The 20,349-nt window shown below is 39.0% G+C and overlaps 1 protein-coding gene across 1 annotated transcript in view; it reads right to left on the bottom strand.

The window, feature by feature from the left end:
* RGSL1 (regulator of G protein signaling like 1) overlaps positions 1–20,349 on the bottom strand; it is a 74,633-nt gene that overhangs the window by 11,178 nt on the left and 43,106 nt on the right. The window contains exons 15-17 of the mRNA XM_027868421.1: positions 17,576–17,765; positions 15,649–15,787; positions 15,352–15,476 (exon numbers count right to left, since the gene is read on the bottom strand). Of these exons, the coding sequence (XP_027724222.1) occupies positions 15,352–15,476; positions 15,649–15,787; positions 17,576–17,765 (454 nt within the window). The remainder of the gene's footprint in view (positions 1–15,351; positions 15,477–15,648; positions 15,788–17,575; positions 17,766–20,349) is intronic.

Below are 20,349 nucleotides of genomic sequence, written 5' to 3'. Positions count from 1 at the left end.
AGAAAGAAAGAAAGAAAGAAAGAAAGAAAGAAAGAAAGAAAGAAAGACCAATTCAGGGAACACAAACAAAAGACAGACCTAAATGGAAACTTAATAATTAAATCCTAACTAATGCATGTGTCAAAGAACAAATGATAGAAAAAAGAATAGAATCTAGGTGTAAATAGCCAGTCTCCAAGGCACTAGCCTTGTAATCTCTAACGAAGAATTTTCTGAACTAACTTGCCACAGAATGTTGTGGGGCTTAAAACATAATGATGGAATCTGTAAGTGGAAATCTGGAAATCTGGAATGCCCCTGGGATTAAAAAGGCCTGTATTCAAAGTCATGCCTTTGATAATTAACAGCTGTGTGATCATGGGGAAGCCATTTAACCTCAAATTGTCCCAGTTAATTCTATTCAACTAAGTTATAGAGGAGTTGCTAAGGAAGAATTGCTGACCTATAGTCATTCCTACACTGATGAAACCATGGATCTGGAACTGAAACCATGGATCTGGAACTGAACCTTATCCCCAAATTTGTCACTTAGGCCTCAGACTAGGTTAAGTTTTGAAAGCTGGTCTTTTCTTCTAGTTAATTTTCTAAATATCTTTAAATCCTCCAAGTTTCTTCTTTTTCTCCCTTCTCAGCTTTTTTCAATTTATTTTGGATCTCCAATATATCTACTATACCATTGCTCTGTTTCTCATTCCTTAATAGTGAATTGATTTTCAAGTGAGCATTCACAGACAAAAACAAACTTCTTTGATTTCTCTTTTGTTCCTGTAAAAAAAAAAAGCTAAAAATGGAACTAGATTTAGCATCTGCAACACATTATACTGTTTGAAATTTGCAAAGGGCCAGATGTAGGCTTGATGTCAGCAAAAATCAAACAAAACCCTTCCTAACAACCAGAGCTGTTCCAAAGTAGAATGGGCACACTGGAGAGCTAATGGTTCTCCCCTCATTGGAAGGTTTCAAACACAGGCTCAATGACTGCTTGTTTGGAATGTTAGATTAGGAATTCCTTTGTAGATGGGTTGTACGATGGGGCAACTGAGGTCTCTTCCACTTGGAAAATTCTGTGTTTCTGAGTTTTGGTCTTAAACTCAGGAGAGCAAGAGTTTAAATACTAGCTCTTTCTCTTACAAGTTGTTCGACCCTAGGTCAGTTTCCTTACCTGTAAAACTGGTATCCTAGTACTTGGGCTTTGTACTTCTCAGAGTTGTGATAAAGAAAATGAATTGTTAATGCTGCAGTGTAGCAGAAATGCCACAAAGATACTAAGAGGTGTGAACAGTACAGGACAAGGGAGAAAAAGAAAAGTAAATATGTATAATTACTATTACTATCACATGCAGCCACTAACCTCCCCCCAAAAGCTTTGTCAAGCTGAGGAAGTTTTGTAAAGAATTGTATTTTTCTAATGCATTTTTTGAATTGTTTTTGAGGAGACAAACATTTGGCAAGCTCAAATATATTAATAATAATGCAAGTGTATATATATAAAATATATATATTCAAATTGAAATATGTATATGTGTATACATATATATATATTTATGTATGTATGTATTCAAAGAACTGTCCCATTTGTTTTTCAAAAGAACACAGACTTCCAGTTAAAATTACAGTAGAAAAGGTCATTGAAAAGCCCAGCTCTCTCACATAAACCCTAATTCATATCCAAAAGGACCCAAGAAAGATAAGTGATAAAACTGAAAAGGATCAGAAGTAAGCTCCTCCCTCCAGGCCCAAATTACACAAAAAGACAGTAAGACACTGATAGGAATAGACAGAGGGGCCTCACCAGGGAAACCAGTGATAGTAGAAAGAGGAGTTTCGCCAGGAAAGCCAAACTCAGCTGGCAGAGCTGGGGAAAGTAGAGGCATCAGGTGTCAACTCTGGTCTGATAGAACAGAATCAGGGACAGAATTACCCCGCCCCCCCCCCATAGATCACTGTGCATTAAGACTTTGCAATTTGAGGAGCCCTGAGAACAAAAGCCGAAGACAGTGTCAATCCAGCACCTGGTCACTATCTCCTGGAAGGCTATGTAGGAGGTGTGATGACATCATCTCTAGAATCCAAGTAGGGCCTGGCAAGGCCACAGCAAGTGATGGAACCAACTTCCAGCTAAGAATTGAGGAGGAGAATACAACTGAGGCCTGTCTTGATAGGATTTAATAAAGGTAAATTGAGGTACAGAGTTCTGAGCTTTATCAGTTTATTAGCAGGGCATGAACCTGTTAACAAAGTAGGTCAAGTAGCTACTTCAGTTAGGCAATGACAGAGGAGAAATCATAGCTCCTTTTTATAAATATAGAACAAAGGACAGAACTGTGTAGGTGGGGAAAACAATGTGAAAGGTTATAGGGATGACAGCATCATGGGGGTGGGGACAACATGATTGGTTATATCAAAGAAAATGGGCTAGCACCCACATGGGACTAGCAACCACCTGTTTCTGTCATTAAGGAAGGTTTAATTGATTTATGAGACCTATCAGCATCCTGAGGATGTTCTCAGTGGACTGCCTGGCTAGTAAGCGGGAGATAAGAACCTCTTTAATTGTACAAGGACGTGGAGAGATATATAATATATCATCTGGAAATACACTAGGTCAACAAACATGTCCTGGAATTTTCCCAGGAACTACAGGAATAGTGGATAACAGTTTTTACCTTTAATTATAACTTTAAATGAATTCAGAGGAGAAGGCTGAACTTTTAAATTTAGCTCATTGACCAAGAGACATAAGAAATGTGGCTTCAACAATCATTCAAAATGGGGCAGTAATACAGAAATGGATCAATTACAGAATAGAATTGATCATAAAATGATATAGAATCAATTTAATTTCTTCAATTTCCCCCTTTGATCAATGGGAGAGAGGACTCCCATGGATCACCTATCTAAAAGCTAATTCTGTAAGATTTTTAACATACTTGTTATCATTAACATGTACTACCATGAGTCTCCCTTTTGATGAAAGACTGGAACACGCTGTAATACAGAAACTGAGGCAAAGCTTAGAAGAATAACAAGAAGAAGGACCCATTTACCAAGGGTGGCTAACAGGCCAGTCCCCTGGAGCCAAGTAAACTGGGAAGAGGAATTGCACCAGTTATCACGACCATCATTTGTTACATGGGTTTCTCTTGTAACTCACTGAGTCTTGGACATGATCCACTGGAGATCATGAATGTTTGAGACAACTTCTGTCTTATTGATATAGGAGCAGCATGATTGATTAACAACAGCTCAGTCTTCTCCCTGGAAAGCAGTGATAATGTGTAATACCAGATGATTTTGCATGACCACCTCTGCTAGGGAATTGATTTCCATCTGGAAGGAGAGGAGCGCACTAGTGGTGTTATCAATGGCTGAGGTTTGGACTAATTTCTCAACCCTGGCAGAAAGGTTTCTAATTGAATGTGTGACTCTAGAAATCTCCAAAGAAGCAAATATACACCAAAAAACACCCCTCTGAATGTGACTAAATTCTGCCGCAAAATTGGGATATTCTCTTATACCTATGGCTCTTTTGCCATGTGTGTGCTCCCAAGTTTCTGGTGGTTTCTTTCTCTATTAAACCTATGGCGTAGTTAAAACTAATACTGGTGAGACCAGGTGGGTGATTCTGCATGTCCTGTACCATCGTGGGGGAAGAGAAGAAAAAGCCAGGCCAGAGCAAATAAAAAAAAAATGAGGTTACTAATCTCCATGACGACTCTGGGATTACTTCTGATTTGCCCTCAAAGGTTGTCTTCTTACTGTAAGGATTATTTAAAAAAAAAAAAAAGGTTTCTAGGCCGGGGTGGGGTGGGGGGGTCATCTTTACTTTTAAAGAGGTGGGTTTTAGCTCAAATTAATGAATGGGCTTTATTATACTTAGAGATAGTAAGAATGCAGTCTATCTTATCTCCCACATCAGTATCTATTGTTATCTAGAACTTAATACAAAGTTAATACAAAGAGGGAAAGTTGGTAATGTCAGCTTGATGGAAAGTGATGGTATCCTGGTCTTAACACTCACAGTGGTCTGATGGCTTAAGGTTATACGAAATTTTGCTTGGGTCTGGGGATGATTAAGAGATTTAATTGCAATCTGCACTGGACAGTCCCAAACACTTATATTCCGATTGTTACTGTTAACTTTGCAGCTGGTGAAGTCAAAAGGTGTGAATGGCTCTACAAAAGATGATATAAAGTTACTATTCTCTTCGATTATTAACTATGGCATGGCCTCATGAAGTTGGACAGGAACAACTACCCATGAGTCAGGATTGTATTGGTGGACATGGAGACAAACCCAGCAACCATGGGGCCCCATAGCTCTAGTATGGTATAGAACATGCCCTGCCTGATTGTGGATGCCAATAATAGTATTGTTTGTTACCCATTCTTCATGAGAAGAGTGAACTGGAGAGGAGAAGGCTATGGGTAACACTGCTGAAATCACAACTAGGCAACAGGGGGAGGTTTGAGCATAAGTATAAAAGGGAACAATGCAATAGCCAAAACAACTTTTAAGGAAAAAAAAGCAATCAACTTTTCAATTGTAACCAGGTGTTTAAAAAATAATGGAGACTCTCTGCCACAGATGTTGCAGGAATAGTAGCAGTGGTAAAACCTGAAACAGAAGAATTCTCATGGATTGTGAGCTTGTGTAGTTTTCCCAGGAAAATATTCATTCATTGGGTTGACCGATACTTTTCTGCCATCAGACAATTCCTCCTCTATTATTAATAGCTGGTTGGTGGGGGGTGGGGGGGTGGGAGACATTGTAGTTATAACTCTGGAAGATAGCAGGGAAGGTCTAGGTCTGAAAGGACTTTGGGGGAACTTAGGGAAGCAGCAGACACTGTTATCACAACAGCTGAGGCCTCCTCCACTCATTGGGCTACACACTCATTGGGACCGGGCAACATGAAGTAGTAGCAACATTAAAAGGATGTGCATAGAGGAGAGTGGGGGGTTTGGCCCTGTCTTAGCTGCCCTTCACATTATTATACAAGAGATTATAAGGCTTAATACAAATGATAAGGAAATTAAAAAACAACAACTGATCCATTGCCCTATGGATTTATATATTTCCCTGTTAGTATCATTATTTTTACTTCTTAGAAAGGGAAAGATGGTTGATATTAGTAATGAAACTAATATGATGTGAAAACATAAATGATATTGGCACAAGGGGCAGGTTTTGTATTGGTGCAAGGGGCAAGTTTGGTGTTGGCACAAGGGGCAGATTTCACATGTGAATGATGAATCCATGAATCCTTTTTCTCTGATCTTGATTGCTGTTGGGGTGGTCAGCAGCAGCTGGAATGGTCCTTGATACCACCTGGCAGATGTCAGTATCTGGAGCACTTAGGAGTAGGTCATCAATATCCTAGACTGAGGGGCATCTTAAAAAGTGATAGAAGCTAAATCTTGCTGCACAATTTGAGAGACTGAAGTCAGGCTTTCTACATAACCTTGGTATAGTTGGGTCCATGTCCACTGTGAATTTTTCCAGGTGAAGGCAAACAATTACTGAAAGTCTGGTTGGAGGCAGATGCTAAAAAAATGCTGAACAAAGATCTATCACAGTAAAGTAGAGAGCCTCACAAGGAATTGAGGAAATGAGGTTAGCAGGGTAGTTTATGACAAGCATTAATTGCGCCCAAATCTTGAACAAAGTGATAAAGAGGCTTTTCATCTGGGATTGGCTTAGGTTTCTTAACAGGGAGGACTGGCGTATTGCAAAGGGAACTGCGAGGTATAATAATACTCTGATCTTTCAAAGAGTCAATGACAGGTGAAATGCAGAAATAGCTTCCCTAGATGAAAGATCCTGGGAGATGGATGGTGGTGGTGGTAGTGGTGGTGGCGGGGTCTCTTTATGGTTTTGTTAGTAACAGGGACAGCAGACTTCAGGCCTGAAGATGTGAAGGCCCAGAGGGAGTCAGCGATGTCAGAGAGGATTCTAGAAGTGCTCCCGACTGCCTTTTGGTCATTCTGAATGAGAACCCTGAATAAGGAAAGAAAATCCTCAGGTAGCTATAGGGACAGAGTACCATTGGGGGAACAGGAAATAGTAGCCCTACATTTGCATAGGAGCTCTTGAACCAGCAGGTTTGTGGGGGATTAAGGCAGAAGGAGAAAGGAATGCTCCGCAGAAAGGGGACCCATAGTCACTGTATGATAGGACAGCCTTGGAATGTTCTGGAGCTTCCTTGAGACCCCAACAACACTCAAAGAGCCAGTGGAGGTACAGTTGGAGCCAAGTCTATTCATCAGGACTGAACTAAAGGCCTCGGTTTCCAGCAGACAAACATCTAGTGTGCCACCAGCTTTAAGGACAAGATGGTGTTCATTATTGTGGGGAGGGGAATGGGCTGGGAGCAATGGGGACCAGATCACCCAGTCTGGGGAAAACAAAAGAATCCTCAGGGGACCCTCCGTCCCTTCCCCTCCAACCCTGCACCTTCAGGCATTATACTTGCCCTGGGAACCTCTACAGTCATTCCTTTTTAGTTTCCCCCACTTTGGAGGTCTTTGTTTCTTATGGCAGTTTTGAGCAATGCGGCCCTTCCTCCTATAGTAAAAAACACTCACACAATTCCGGAGATTTAGATACAGCTTCTGAAACAGCTTGTATAACAGCCTCTTTAATGGCCTGTCCAGTAGCTTCCAGAGCAGTCTGTACAGGGGCCTCAAAGACAGCCTCTGCAGGACAAGAATGGTGTGGACTGGAGGCAAGAACAGGGCAAAGTCTGTTCTTCTTCTGCAGTTTTTTCTTTTTCCTGTCTTTCCTTTTCCTCTTTTCCTTCATAAACATGGAAGGCAAGGCTCTTAATCTGTTCTGTGGTGATTCTGTGCCATCCAGGATATCTCTTATGGAAATACTTTTGTGTCTCAGGCAGCGATTGATTAATAAAGTGTGTGCAAATGATACGTGGTTGCAGGATGATTGAGTCTCATCCAGCATACTGCTGAGCACTTTTGCACAATCTATGCAAAAAAGAGTTAGGGTCTCTTTCTCTCCCTGTAATGTATCCTGCAATTATTCCAGTTTTCTGGTCTAATTGTTCAGGCCTCCATACCCAGAAGTAGGAACTCCTTAGCTTCTGGGTCCTATAAAAGCCAATTGAGAAGACCCACAGGGCTACCTCCAGGAATCAACTAATTTGTTATTTCTATAATAGCCTGTCTTTTCCCAACAGAAAATAATGTCATCATCAAATCAATAACATCGCTCCAAGTAGTTTTGTAACCTCTAAAAATTGCTTTAAATTGGGTGATCATGGTTGCAGGGTCCTCATTAAATTTATGGGTGCTCCTTCTCCAAGTGGAGAGGTCAGCAGGACAGAAAGGCTCATGGCCTCTCCTAACCACCAAGTGACCCAGATGGGTGTGAATAAGCCTTTCCTAAAGAAGGAAAACACCGGTAGGCTTTTCCTCAGTACCAGAAGTGATTGAATCTTTCACCAGTTTGGGAGGAGAGGAAGAGGAAGACGCAGAAGGCAGTGGAGCAGGAACTGGGGAGGAAGAAGGAATAGCGGTGAGGGAAGGAGTAGGAGGAAGAGGATGGGGGAATCTTGGTGGGCAGGGAAGGCACAGAGAGAGTAATAGAATGTTGTAAAGGAACAGGAGCGAGCAAAGAATCAGGAAGGGCAGAGCAGAAGGAGGGCACCGTCGGACTGATGTCCTCTGATGGCCTAGGTTTGTCACTAAGTAGAGGATCATTTAATTTGCCCCAAGGAACACCAGTATTCCATCAAACTTTGTTTATCTGCTATGGCTAGCCTTAAATCTTTTAACTTATGACCAAATTGAGACCAAAATAATTCATCAGCTAAATTTCTTGTTCTTTAAAACCAAATATTAACTAATCTAATTCCATAATTTTGTTTTTGTTTTTGTTTTGGTCATTCCTGGCTCTACTGGAAGTGCTCCACTTTTTCCCTTTTCTCATGCTAGCTTTAGAATTTTTTGCTCCCATAATCCTAAATAATTTTTCAGATGTGACCAAAAAGAAATTTGAAAGAAACAATTACACACAGAGAAATACAGATAAATAGACTTGGGACTGATAGACTTTTGTGGAGCATCTCCCAGGAGGCCCAATTAAAACAATGAATATGAAGACTTCTCATTGTTAATTTGACACTTTAGTAAAAGTCTGCTTCTCCTTTAAGGGCTGAGTTTTGTCTTTTTTCTTGTGACGTAAGGTACCAGTCTGGAGAAGTTAAAAAGATTTTTTACTGGTCCAATTTTTTTTTTAACTTGGCTTTTTGAATGACTAATAGAGATAATCTCCTCACTAAGAAGAGCTCCTCACTAAGAATTTAATACTTTTCCCAAGAGTTCCTCCCCAAGCGGTAGCCTAGTCACAGGTCTGGTCCTTGGTTTATAGATTTAAGAAAGGCTCAGGAATCCCTAACGGGGTCCCTCTAACAGTTCATGGCATTTCAATTGGTAGCTCTTGCAATCAAGTTACCAACCACAGTGGCAGAATGGGTAGCCAGTGAATGGCTAAGTAAAGGCTCATTGGTGCTTTTGTTATGAATATATTCCCTCTGGGAGGACTCAGGTTTCCTTTAGTGACTCTTGATTTCTGTGTCTGAGTTCACAGTGCCATATCCTCCAGCATAGGTGCGACTGCCAATAGTTTCAGTCTTTTTATCGGGGACCCAGTTTATGAGCTAAATGAAGGGATGGTATTTAGGACAGAACAAGGAGACCATCTTTTTATACTTGCGGTGATTAAAAACGAGGGATTGTAACAAACACTAAACACTGGTATTGAAACTAGAAAAAAAAATCTTTGTAATCAAGTGCATCATTGCCATTTTCACTTTGGTCCCTAGATGTCTCCAGAGACCGTGCTATGATACACAGAGACCCACACAAAGTCATGAAGCTCCTAAGAAATTAGTGTGTCTTAAAAGGTCACTTGTCAGGCTGATTCTGTGACTTTTCTCTCTATATGTTGATTGCCTTTCTCCTCCAATTTCTCCTGGCTTATAAGAACCGAGAGCTTTCCTTGAAGAAAGAGAAATTCTTCAAGACTTTAAAAACCAAGACCTGAAACCAGACCCACACAACTTGGCAATAGATTGGGGCCAAAATTAAAAAGGCTGGGGGCAGCTAGGTGGCGCAGTGGATAGAGCTCCAGCCTTAGAGTCAGGAAGACCTGAGTTCAAATACAGCCTCAGGTACTTGACACGTACTAGCTGTGTGTCCCTGGGCAAGTCACTTAACCCCAATTGCCTTAAAAAAAGAAAAAAAAAATTAAAAAGGCTAAATTTCTTCTGGCTGCAGATAAGTTTTTAGTGGTTTACTTTCCAAGTAAAGGTATAATTAATGATTAAACTATTTTGCAAATAAGCTATATTTTTAAAAAGAGAAATGTCAATGAATATCAATTAATTATACTTATTACTTAAGATTGTTATCATGAAATTTATATTAATGTTTTAAAAAATTACTTTGCTAAGCAGTATAAGTTTTAATACATTTTTTTCAGGTTTTCTTACTGTTTTTACATTTAGTAACGACCAAAAACACCGTGAAAAGATATGATTCAAACTGGGAGGGCAAGGAATAGTTTACCTATCAGATCTATGGAGAACAGAAGAATTCATGACCAAACAGGAGATAGAGAACATTACAAAAAGCAAAATGGATAATTTTGATTACATTAAATTGAAACGTTTTTGCCCAAATAAAGCCAATGCAACTAAGATTAGAAGGAAGGTAGAAAATTGGGAAAGAATTTTTACAATCAGTCTCTCTGATAAGGGCCTCATTTCTAAAATATATAGAGAATTAAGTCAAATTTATAAGAATACAAATCATTCCCATTTTGTTGGTCAAAGGATAGGAACAGACAGTTCTCAGGTGAAGAAATTAAAGCCATCTCTAGTCATATGAAAAAATGCTCTAAATCACTATTGATTAGAGAAATGCAAATCAAAACAACTCTGAGGTACCACATCACACCCATCAGTTTGGCCAACATGACAAAACACGAAAATGATAATTGTTGGAGAAGATGTGGGAAAATTGGAAAACTAATGCATTGTTAGTATAGTTGTGAAATGATCTAGCCATTTTGGAGAGCAATTTGGAACTATGCCGAAAGGGCTATCAAAATGTGTATACCTTTTGACCTAGCAATAGCACTTCTAGGGCTATATCCCCAAAAAATCATACAAATGGGAAAAGGACCCACATGTACAAAAATATTCATAGTAGCTCTTTTTGTGGTGGCAAAGAATTGGAAATTGAGAGGATACCCATCAATTAGGGAATGGCTGAGCAAGTTGTGGTATATGAATGTGATGGAATACTATTGTGCTATAAGAAATGATGAACAGGCTGACTTCAGAAAAACCTGGAAAGACTTGTTATGGTCTGATGCTGAGTGAAGTGAGCAGAACTGAAAGAACGTTGTACACAATAACAGCCATGTAGTGTGATGACTAATATTGATAAACTTAACCCTTTCCAGCAATACAAGGATCTAAGACATCTCCAGAGGCCTTGTGATGGAAAATGCTATCCACATCCAAAGAAAGAACTATGGAAGTTGAATTGCTATTTTTTTTCTCTTCTGTTGAGTTTTGTTTCCTCTTTCTGATGGTTCCTCCCATTGGTTTTAATTTTTACTTACAAGATCACTAATGTGAAAATATATTTAATACGAATGTAAATGTATAGCCTATATTAGATTGTGTGCCATCTTGGGGAGGGTGGTGGGGAGGAAGGGGGAGAAAAATTTTAAACTCAAAAGCATATGGAAGTGATTGTTGATAAATCAAAATAAATTAATATTAAAAAAAAGATACGATTCACTCCTCTCAGAGTAGAGACAGACTGCAGATGGGTTGGTTGCTGTGAGTCACGTGACAAAAAGGAGAGAGCCAAAGTGGCAATCCACCCACCACGTTACATGATGGGCTCAGTAGTGACTAGTGGAAGGTGGGTTAGGCTGGGCACAGACAAAGCACTCATCACATCTTTACTTTCTTTCACATCCTCTACATTTTCATGGTTGCCTGAAATCTCACAGGCCATATACTGTGCAGCCCTGCTTTAGACCTTCACTTGCTTTGACCTAAGGGCTTCTTTTGGAGAATCAAAAAGTTCCCCACAGTTTTAGAAGTACCTACAAGGATTTTTCTGGGTCTTTACATTGCCAATTATTTCTAAATGCTCACAGTGAACATAAATAGCATCCCAAAGACAGACATAAACAGACAAAAAGTTGCAGCTTTTCCCAACACAGCGCTTACCTTAAGCTCAGAAGGAATTGCTTGGGAATCTGAGGTCAAGAGGAGAATCAGGTTTTTGCTTTAATTCTCTAAGAGAAACCTCACTTCAGTTGAAAAAACTTTACTAGGGAGGGCTCAAAGAAAGGGGGGTTCCCTTGAGAAGCTATTTTGGGGACCAACTTTTCTCCCCTAATCCTAGATAGCCCCTAATTGTCTAATAGGGTTTAATAAAGGTAAATTGGAGTACAGAGTTCTGAGCTTTATCAGTTTATTAGCAGGGTATGAATCTGTTAATAAAGTGGGTCCAGTGGCTACCTCAGTTAGGTCAATGACCCAGAGTAGGATGCACAGCTCCTTTTCATAAACATAGAACAAAGAACAGAAGTGGGTAGATGGGGAAGACAACGTGAAAGGTTATAGGGCTGACAGCTTCATGGGAGTGAGGACAACATAATTGGTTACATCAAAGAAAGTGGGCTAGCATCTACATGGGGCTAGCAACCATCTGTTTCTGTCATTAAGAAATGCTTGATTGATTTGTGGGACCCATCAGCATCTTGAGGAAGTTGTTAGTGGACCAGGGATAGTAGACTGCCTGGCTCCTAAGAAGAAGACCCTCCTTAATTGGACGAGGACATGCAAGGATGGATAATATATCTTGTGGAAATATACTAGGCCAGCCCGTAGGCCTTTAAAGATAGCAAACAGATGTCCTAGAATTTTCTCAGGAACTGCAGGAGTAGCAGATAACAGTTTTTCTCTTTAATTATGACTTTAACTTAACTCAGAGGAGAAGGATGAACTTTTAAACTTAGCTCATAGACAAAAAGACAAAGAAATGTTGCTTGAATAATCATTCAAAATGGGGCAGTAATACAGAAATGGATCAATTACAGAATAGAATTGATTATAAAATGATAGAGAATCAGTTTAATTTCCTGAAGCCAGAACCTACAGTAGACTATCAGGAGACTCAGACAGAATCTTGAAATTGAGTTAGAGAGTAGGATCTAAATTCAGCCACCCAAACTGAATATGCATCAGCAGTTGAAGGGTCAAACAGAGCTGACCCCTATCTGGAGTGGACTGACCTGTGTTCAAAATCCCAAACCAAGAGCTAAGCCTGAAAATATCAAAAAAGAAGAAAAGACAAAACACAATAAAGAAATATTATGGGTTAAGAGAAGCCTCAGAGATAAATCCAGAAGAAGAGAATAATCTCACAAGTATAAGGTGAACCTCAGAGGGGAAAAATGATTTGGGCACAAGGTCTACAAAAGTACCTGGAAAATGAAGTAAGAAATAAAAGATGAAATTAGGCATGAAATGAAAGCTCAGAAAGAAAAAAAGTAAAAGCAGAATAATAGTTTAGAACAGAAGTGGAACCTTACTGAAGTAGTAGAGACATCAAAAAAATTAAATAAAACAGAACAAAAAGAATTCAATGGCTCCACAAGGCAAGAGAAAATGTTTGACTAAACATTTGTGAATCACTCTGTGAATCTTAAAGCACTATGTAAAATATAGCTATTATTATTATTATATTATATAGCTTATTATTTCAAAAAAAGAAAATATAAGATATTTACTATAAAAAATGACTTGGAAAACAAGTCAAGGAAAGAGAAGTTAAGAATCATTAGATTCCCTATAAACCATGATAATAATGGCTAATAATAGTAATAAAGATAGATAGATGGATGGAATTTAAAAAGCCCTTTAAGTTTTCTAAGATACTTTACATTTGCTATCTCGTTCGACCCACAATCAAACAAAGAAACAAACAAACAAAAACTTCCTGAGGAACATATTTCAAGAAGTGAAAAATCAGGAGAGTCCTTTGTTCATCTCCTGAAAGAAACCCCAAACTGAAAGTGTACAGAAATGTCACAGTCAAAACCCAGAGCTTCCACGTCAAAGAAAAAATACCAGAAACATCCAAAAAGACAAAGTTCAAGTATCAAGGAATTACAATTCAAGACTGCACAAGACTTGGCAGCAACTATAACAAAACAGAGAAAATCTTGGACTATGATTTTCCAAAAGGACAGTAGTCATCCGTTCTTCACTATTATCTGAACCAGGCTAACACACAGAGTTTGGTATAGAAATATCAATTTAACTCAATAGAGATAAAGATGGGCACAGGAAAATGAAAGGGGACATTAAGAAGAGGAGCAGATTGAAGCAGGGAGTAGTCACAAACAAAACAAACTTTAACTTTGAGGACTGGTCATAAAAAGAAGATTAAAAAGTCTAAGAATTAGAGATGAAGGTCTCACCTTGAAGACAGAGGAGGCAAGAGTAGGAATAGACCTTTTTAATGACAGATTACTAATATTGATCAAAAAGTTTCTCTTTCTCCTTCTACTTCTTCTTTGTAAAGAAGAGAGGTGGAAGAACACATACTTGAAAACAAAGATTCAGAGGGTGAAAATGAGGGACTGGAGAAGAATCTATTTTGCTTTAGGTAAATTTTTAAAAGTAAGAGTGCAAGTCTCTCAGACAAGACAATAATAAAGGAGTATTTCTCAAAAGAAAAAGGCAAACTATAAACAATCATATTTTTAGAAGTGCTTGATACTATTTCTGTTTTGAGAAAAATATTGCTATCCTCATTTATCCTATAGTAGAAGAAAATGAAATTTAGAGATGTTAATGAGCTTGTTCCGACAAATATGTTGCCCCCTTTCCCCTCACCTAGGCTTCCTGAGAATTCACATGTACTATTTAACTGTTCACAGGCTTGAATAAGAAGTCATCAATTCTATTTCTTTCAGTGAGATGGAGGGCCACGAATCCTTACTCTTTGACTGACCACTGCGTCCTAAGGTTTTTTAGCTGGATGGTGCAGTGGATAGAGCATTGGGTCTGGAGTTGAGAAGACTTGAGTTGAAACCTGGCCTGGCACTAGCTATGTGACTCTGGGTAAATCACTTAACTTCTGTCTACCTCAATTTCTTCAAATGCAAAATGGACATGATAATAATAGCACCTACCTTCTACGGTTATTTTGAGGATCAAGTGAGATGATAGTTGTAAAATGCTTAGTACAGTGTGTGACATACAGTAGTAAATTAATTAATGCTTGTTTCTTTCCTTTCTTCAGATCTTACTATCTGATTTGCCTCTATGTCCTGTCAATTGTCATTTAATCTACTGTTGAAGCTTAAGGACGCCTGGGCCTTGACATCTGCCCTGAAGCTGAATTTTCTTTTATGTGTTATCTGCCCCAAGTAGAGTCTGAATTCCTTGAAAGATAAACTGTCTCAGTTTTCCATTTTGTATCTCCAGCACTTAGCCTATCACTTGAAACATCATAAGTGCTTAATGACTGCTTTTTCATTCATTCAAACTGGGGCAAAAAAAATCACACCTCCTTACTTATAGTGTAGGGCCATGATCACTAGCCCATACTCTCTCTGTCTCTCTCTCTCTCTGTCTCTCTCTCTCTCTCTTTGTCTCTCTCATTTACTTATTTGTCAGTGTTTAGAATAGGGCAATGACAAGCATAAAGAGAATGGGATGAAAGGTAAAGAAATTTCTTCAAATGTAAGATTTTTTTTTTGTTGTTGTTCAGTCATTTCAGTTGTGTCTGACTCTGTCATCCCATTTGAAGTTTTCTTAGCAAAGATACTGGAGTGGTTTGCCACTTCCTTCTGCAGCTCAATTTATAGATGAGGAAACTGAGGCAAACAGAGTTAAATGACTTGCCCAGGGTCACCTAGCTAGTAAGTGCCCGAAGCCAGATTTGAACTCAGGAAGATGAGTCTTCCTGACTTGAGACCTGTTACTCTATGCACTATGGTGCCACCTAGCTGCTCCAGGTATAAGATAGGAACATCTGAAAAGGAGGCCTAAAAAAGAGATAAAACACTTATCAAAAACAAAAAAGATAATGAAGATTGCCTGGCTTATAACCATCCTAAGAAAAAAACAAAACAAAACAAAACAAAACAAAAAGTCTTGATTCTGTCTCTGACTTGACTTGTGACCTTACACAAGTCTCTTCTCTCTTGTCCTCACTTTTCCCATCTCTAAAACAAGGTAGTTAAATTTGGCTCCATTCCAGCTTTATGGCACTGAAGGAGATACTTACTTTTTCCAGAAGTACATAATAATAGGGAAAATTGTCATGAGAGATCCATAGAAGGTGGCGCGATCCAGGTGCCCATCTGTAACTGCATTGTGGACAGCGTCCTTCATGTTTTCAGAAATATTCACCTACCCAAAGGAAAGGAAATTTATGTCACTGCTGGGTGAGTCATAGTCTGATGTCCACTCCTAAGGAAGAAAGTGCTACTCTCCTTCCTCTAGTGCCTCTTTCTTTTCTGCCATCAGAAGTTTTGAGACTGGAAGCCAACCAGATCAGAGTTGAGCTTAGGTCCCTTCTTACCCGTAGTTTGGGAGGAATTTCAGACGCAAGGAAGAGCTTGTAGATAATATTTGCTTTGGCTTTCATCAGTGCAACATCATTTTCATTGAAGATCTTGTTAACTTGCAGTACTAAGGCTGAAGCAACCAGGTCATTGAATCTGAAATAGTGTTGAGTGGGATATCAAGAAAGAGAAAGTTGGGTTACTGGAGGCAGAAGGCACCAGGCCCAAGCTTTTTATTTTGGCCTAAATATGAACTCTCTCCTTTGGATTAACTGTTAGCAAAATTGGGAAGTCAGGACAGTTCATCGTCAAGAGTCTGAGTCTCCCCTTTTCTGTGTCCTTCTGTCCACCTTCAGTTTCATCCTCACCCACCCCTCCAGAAGCTCCACATCCTTTTGCTTTCTTCTTCTCTCCCATACCAAAATCTCTTCCCCTAGAGGGATCTACCATTCCTCAAATATCATTTCTAACTTGCTGTGAGTTAGCTTTAAGTCAAAATGTTACCTTTTCTGGGGGCATTTGAATTCTACACTTTATAACAGTGGAGTGGAAGGTGGGGTTCTCTGTTCAATGAATTTTTATGCAACAATGAACAGTGGGAAGGGACACTTTTTGGGTTTAGGAGGGCCTTCCCAGCCCTCCTCTTGGATGAAGGGTTTGGACCAGAAGATCAATGACAGCTTTTATGTTCTATGGTGCAAAAATAGTGGTGGTTTGAAGTATTTATTGACTTTTCCAAGGTTTATACAGGTAGTCTCTTGCATTAAGGTATGGTGGAAAGAAAACTCAACTTGGAATCAGAATATCTACGCTTAAGTTCAAGCTTTTCCCACTTATTAGCTGTATGACCTTGACCAAGTAATTTCTCTCTCTGGATTTCAGTATCTTCAACCATAACATGCGAAGATTGAACTTGTTGTTCAGTTGTTTTTCAGTCATGTCTGATCCTTTGTGACCCCATTTGTGGTTTTCTAGGCAAAAAAACAGGAGTAGTTTGCCATTTCCTTCTCCAGCTCATTTTATAAATGAGGAAACAGGGGCACATAGGGCTAAGTGACTTGCCCAGGGTCACACAGTTTCTAAGTGTCTGAGGCCAGATTTGAACTCAGGTCTTCTTGACTCCAGGTTCAGTTCTCTATCCACTGAACCACCTAGCTGCTCTAGAAGATTGGACTAGATGCCTTCTAACTCTAGCTATAATCACCTATGTCTCATAGCAGAATAATAATGATGATGATGATGATGATGATAAACATTTCACTTTAAGTTTTACAAAGTGCTTTAATATATTATCTCATTTGATCTTCACAATGACACTGGGAGATGGGTGCTATTATTATTCCCGTTTATAGATGTGGAAACCTTGGCTAAGATAAGCTCAAAAAGTCACATTGATAGTACATATCTGAAGTAGGATACAAACTTAGGACTTTTTGACTCCAAGTTCAGTTTATGCACTATGCGCTCTGGCTAACAATAGTTTTGTATTGTCACACTTGACAGGGAAGTATTCCCTAAATATTCTTCCTTAGTACATTGTATCCCTAGAAAATTTGTCAAGAGTTTTCCCATGTGTAAAATGAGCTGGAGAAGGAAATGGCAAACCACTCCAGTATCTGCCAAGAAAATCCCAAATGGGGTCATGGAGAGTCAGACACAACTGAAATGATTCAACAACAACAAAAGCATACTCTTGAAGGTTGAAAAGCCTTTAAATCCCAAAGAATGAATCTCTAATAATGAAAACGTCAGGAGGTATATTGGGTACTGAGGGAGATGTTTTTGAGCAAAGGGCCAATCTGGCAATCCTCTAAATTCTACCATATAGAAAGTCAACCCATTTTGCCTAGGTCTAGGAAAACCCTGGCCCGGAGGAAAGGTATGAGTAATGAGGTAAAGTAATGAGGGAGTGCAAGAAGAAAGAAGGGAGTGGTGTCAACTTACTTTTCTATTTCAATAAAATAACTTAAGTCATTGACCAGAAAGTTGATGATGATTATCTTATGGCCAAATATACGGCGCTTTACAAGTACAAAATCTTCCATGTCAATATCTAAGCCCGACTTTTGGAGGACACAGGTGCTTGTGGTTGTGGTTGTGGTTGTATATCTGAATGACCCTGATGCAACTATATCTGAAAGACAAAGACACATACACACACACACACACACACACACACACACAGATAGAGAAAGAGAGAGAGAGAGAGAGAGAGAGAGAGAGAGAGAGAGAGAGAGAGAGAGAGAGAAAGAGAGAGCGGAGTTAACATCTCTTTGCCCAAGGCTTTCATGAGCCTGGAGTCCATAGTAAGCATCTAAAGTCAAGGGAGAAACTCTAGATTGAAGATGTCAAACACTATGTAGCTCACAGCACTCCTCAGTCAGGACTGAACCAGTCCAAATGTAATTGGGAAATATTTCATAAAATAAATAAAAAATACCATAAAACATAGATAGTGGTTTTCTCAATCAATATGTGACCAACAGGGATCCTTATGAATGGTTTGCTGGTCCCCATTTCTACCTGAGTTTGACACCACTACTATAGAGGACCCAGAACTTGGGTCTATTGGGTAGCCACTCTTTCAGGCTCAGGATTTAACCCTTTGGACACAAATAGCTGACAAGTTAGTCAGCCCAGGGTAAGTCTTTGGATTAATGACACAACTACACTCTACCCCACAACTTCTCTCTCCTCAGATTGTATATGAATCATGAATATTTAGCTGAAGCTAGAGCCACCAGCATGTAATTGAGAAGAAGAATGATTGACATTGATTTAAAGTTTGAGAGTATTTTACACACATTATTTCACTGGATCCTCCTAACAACCTCATGAGGTGGGTACTAGAGGTATTGTTATTTCCATTTTGTAGATGAGGAAACTAAAGTCTCAAAAGATTATGTGATTTACCCATGGTCACATAGCCAACAAGCAATAGTCAGGATTTGGATCCAGATCTTCCTGATTTAAAGTCCAACATTCTTGCTCACTAAACCACACTGCCTCTGACACTATGACTATAATAAAAATAATTACATAATTTGTTATTAATAAGCACACATATAATATAGAATTAATAATAATAATATATCATATATATAACATTACTTAATAATTATATATATATATATATGTTACACACCTCCTTAGAGGTAGCTAAACTCAGATTAAAGACAATGATCATGATAAGGGTTTAGAGGACAGATGAGGAAAATATACCACCCCTCCTTTCAATAGAGATCAAAATAGAGGATGATGAGGGTGGCATATGCTGTCACATCAAGTCACTGTGTTGATTTTGTTTCACTGTTTTCTTTGTGACAAGAGAGTATATGTCTAATTTTAAAACACACACACACACGCACACACACAAAGCATCAATAAAACTTTTTAAAAATGTAATTAGCTGTGCTAATTCTTCTATTAAAGTTACAAGAAGACAATCTGTCCTGTGCATGAGACATGTGACTTCCTGGCAACTAGGTAGTGTAGTGGATAGAGTGCTTGTCCTCAGGAAGACCAGAGTTCGAATCCTGTCTCAAGACACTCACTAGATGTGTGGCCCTGGGCAATATCTTGATCTTTGTTTGATTCAGTTTCCTAATCTGTAAAATGGGGAATAATAGTAGCATCTACCTCCTAGGGTTGTTGAGAGTGAGATAATATTTGTAATGTGCTTTGTAAAGCTTAAAATGCCCTATAAATACTATTATTATTACTGTTATTATTATTGAATAGAGTATAGCAGGAAATGCAAGTAGGAAATTAGATAGTAAGAAAGGAGAAAAGCATGATTAAGGGATGGCAGAGTTGTTTATTTTGGATATTTTTTACCCCAAAAGGTTGTCCCAAGCCTCATCCTCTCCTCAATAAGAGCTGACATTTTTATAGTGCTATAAGGTTTGGAAAGTACTTTCCAGACATCCTCTCACTGTCCCCACAATGGTCTTGTGGAGTAGGTACTACAGGAATTATTATTCCCATTTTGCAGATGAGAAAACTGACTTTCTTGTAGTAACTAGAAGGCAAGATTTGAATTTGCAACTTAATGTATTCCAAGTCCAGAGCCTTTTCTGATCCACAACAACATGTATTTACTTATCTCTGTACATTGTGCTTTCTCCCAGAAGAGTATAAGCTCCTTGAGGGCAGGGGGTTGCTTCATTTTATCTAGAATTTTTGTCATTTGCACATTGCACATAAATAGTGTATGTGCTTGATGAATGAATGAATGAATGAATGTAATCTGGAAGAAATGATTCAAGTTTTACAGATTAAGAAGTAGGAATCACATGGTAGGCTATAGGGACCTGAAGAGATGTTATATGGCTCTGGAGGTTTATGATTTTGCTGCTTTCCAGAAGCCATGTTTGAAGGTTGAGCCTTGTTCCAGAATTCTGAGTTCTACAGTAGAAACACAGACTGGGCTTCTGGAGGGTGCTGGAGAAGAAAAGGAATTCTGCTGTTTGGAAGACTGGAAAAGAAAACGCTCCTGGAGCTCCCTAATTTGTTCCTTTTTCTTCTCTGACTTTTTAATTTGGAGAACAATGCTGAGAACCTTCTTGCCACATACCCAAAACTGTTATCAGCAGAGTGACATGGGTGAACATTTAGGCAGATCTGTCTGACAGCTTTCTCCCCAGCAGAACTAGGGCACCTCTTGTTTCCTAGGAAGTCACAGGCTTGGTGTGCTATGATGCCAGGAGTACTCATTG

Source organism: Vombatus ursinus, unplaced genomic scaffold, assembly GCF_900497805.2.
Source record: "Vombatus ursinus unplaced genomic scaffold, bare-nosed wombat genome assembly UNPS02014789.1, whole genome shotgun sequence".
Taxonomy (NCBI): Eukaryota; Metazoa; Chordata; class Mammalia; order Diprotodontia; family Vombatidae; genus Vombatus; species Vombatus ursinus.
The sequence above is the reverse complement of the archived record's forward strand: the minus strand, read 5'-3'. Positions and strand labels throughout refer to the sequence as shown.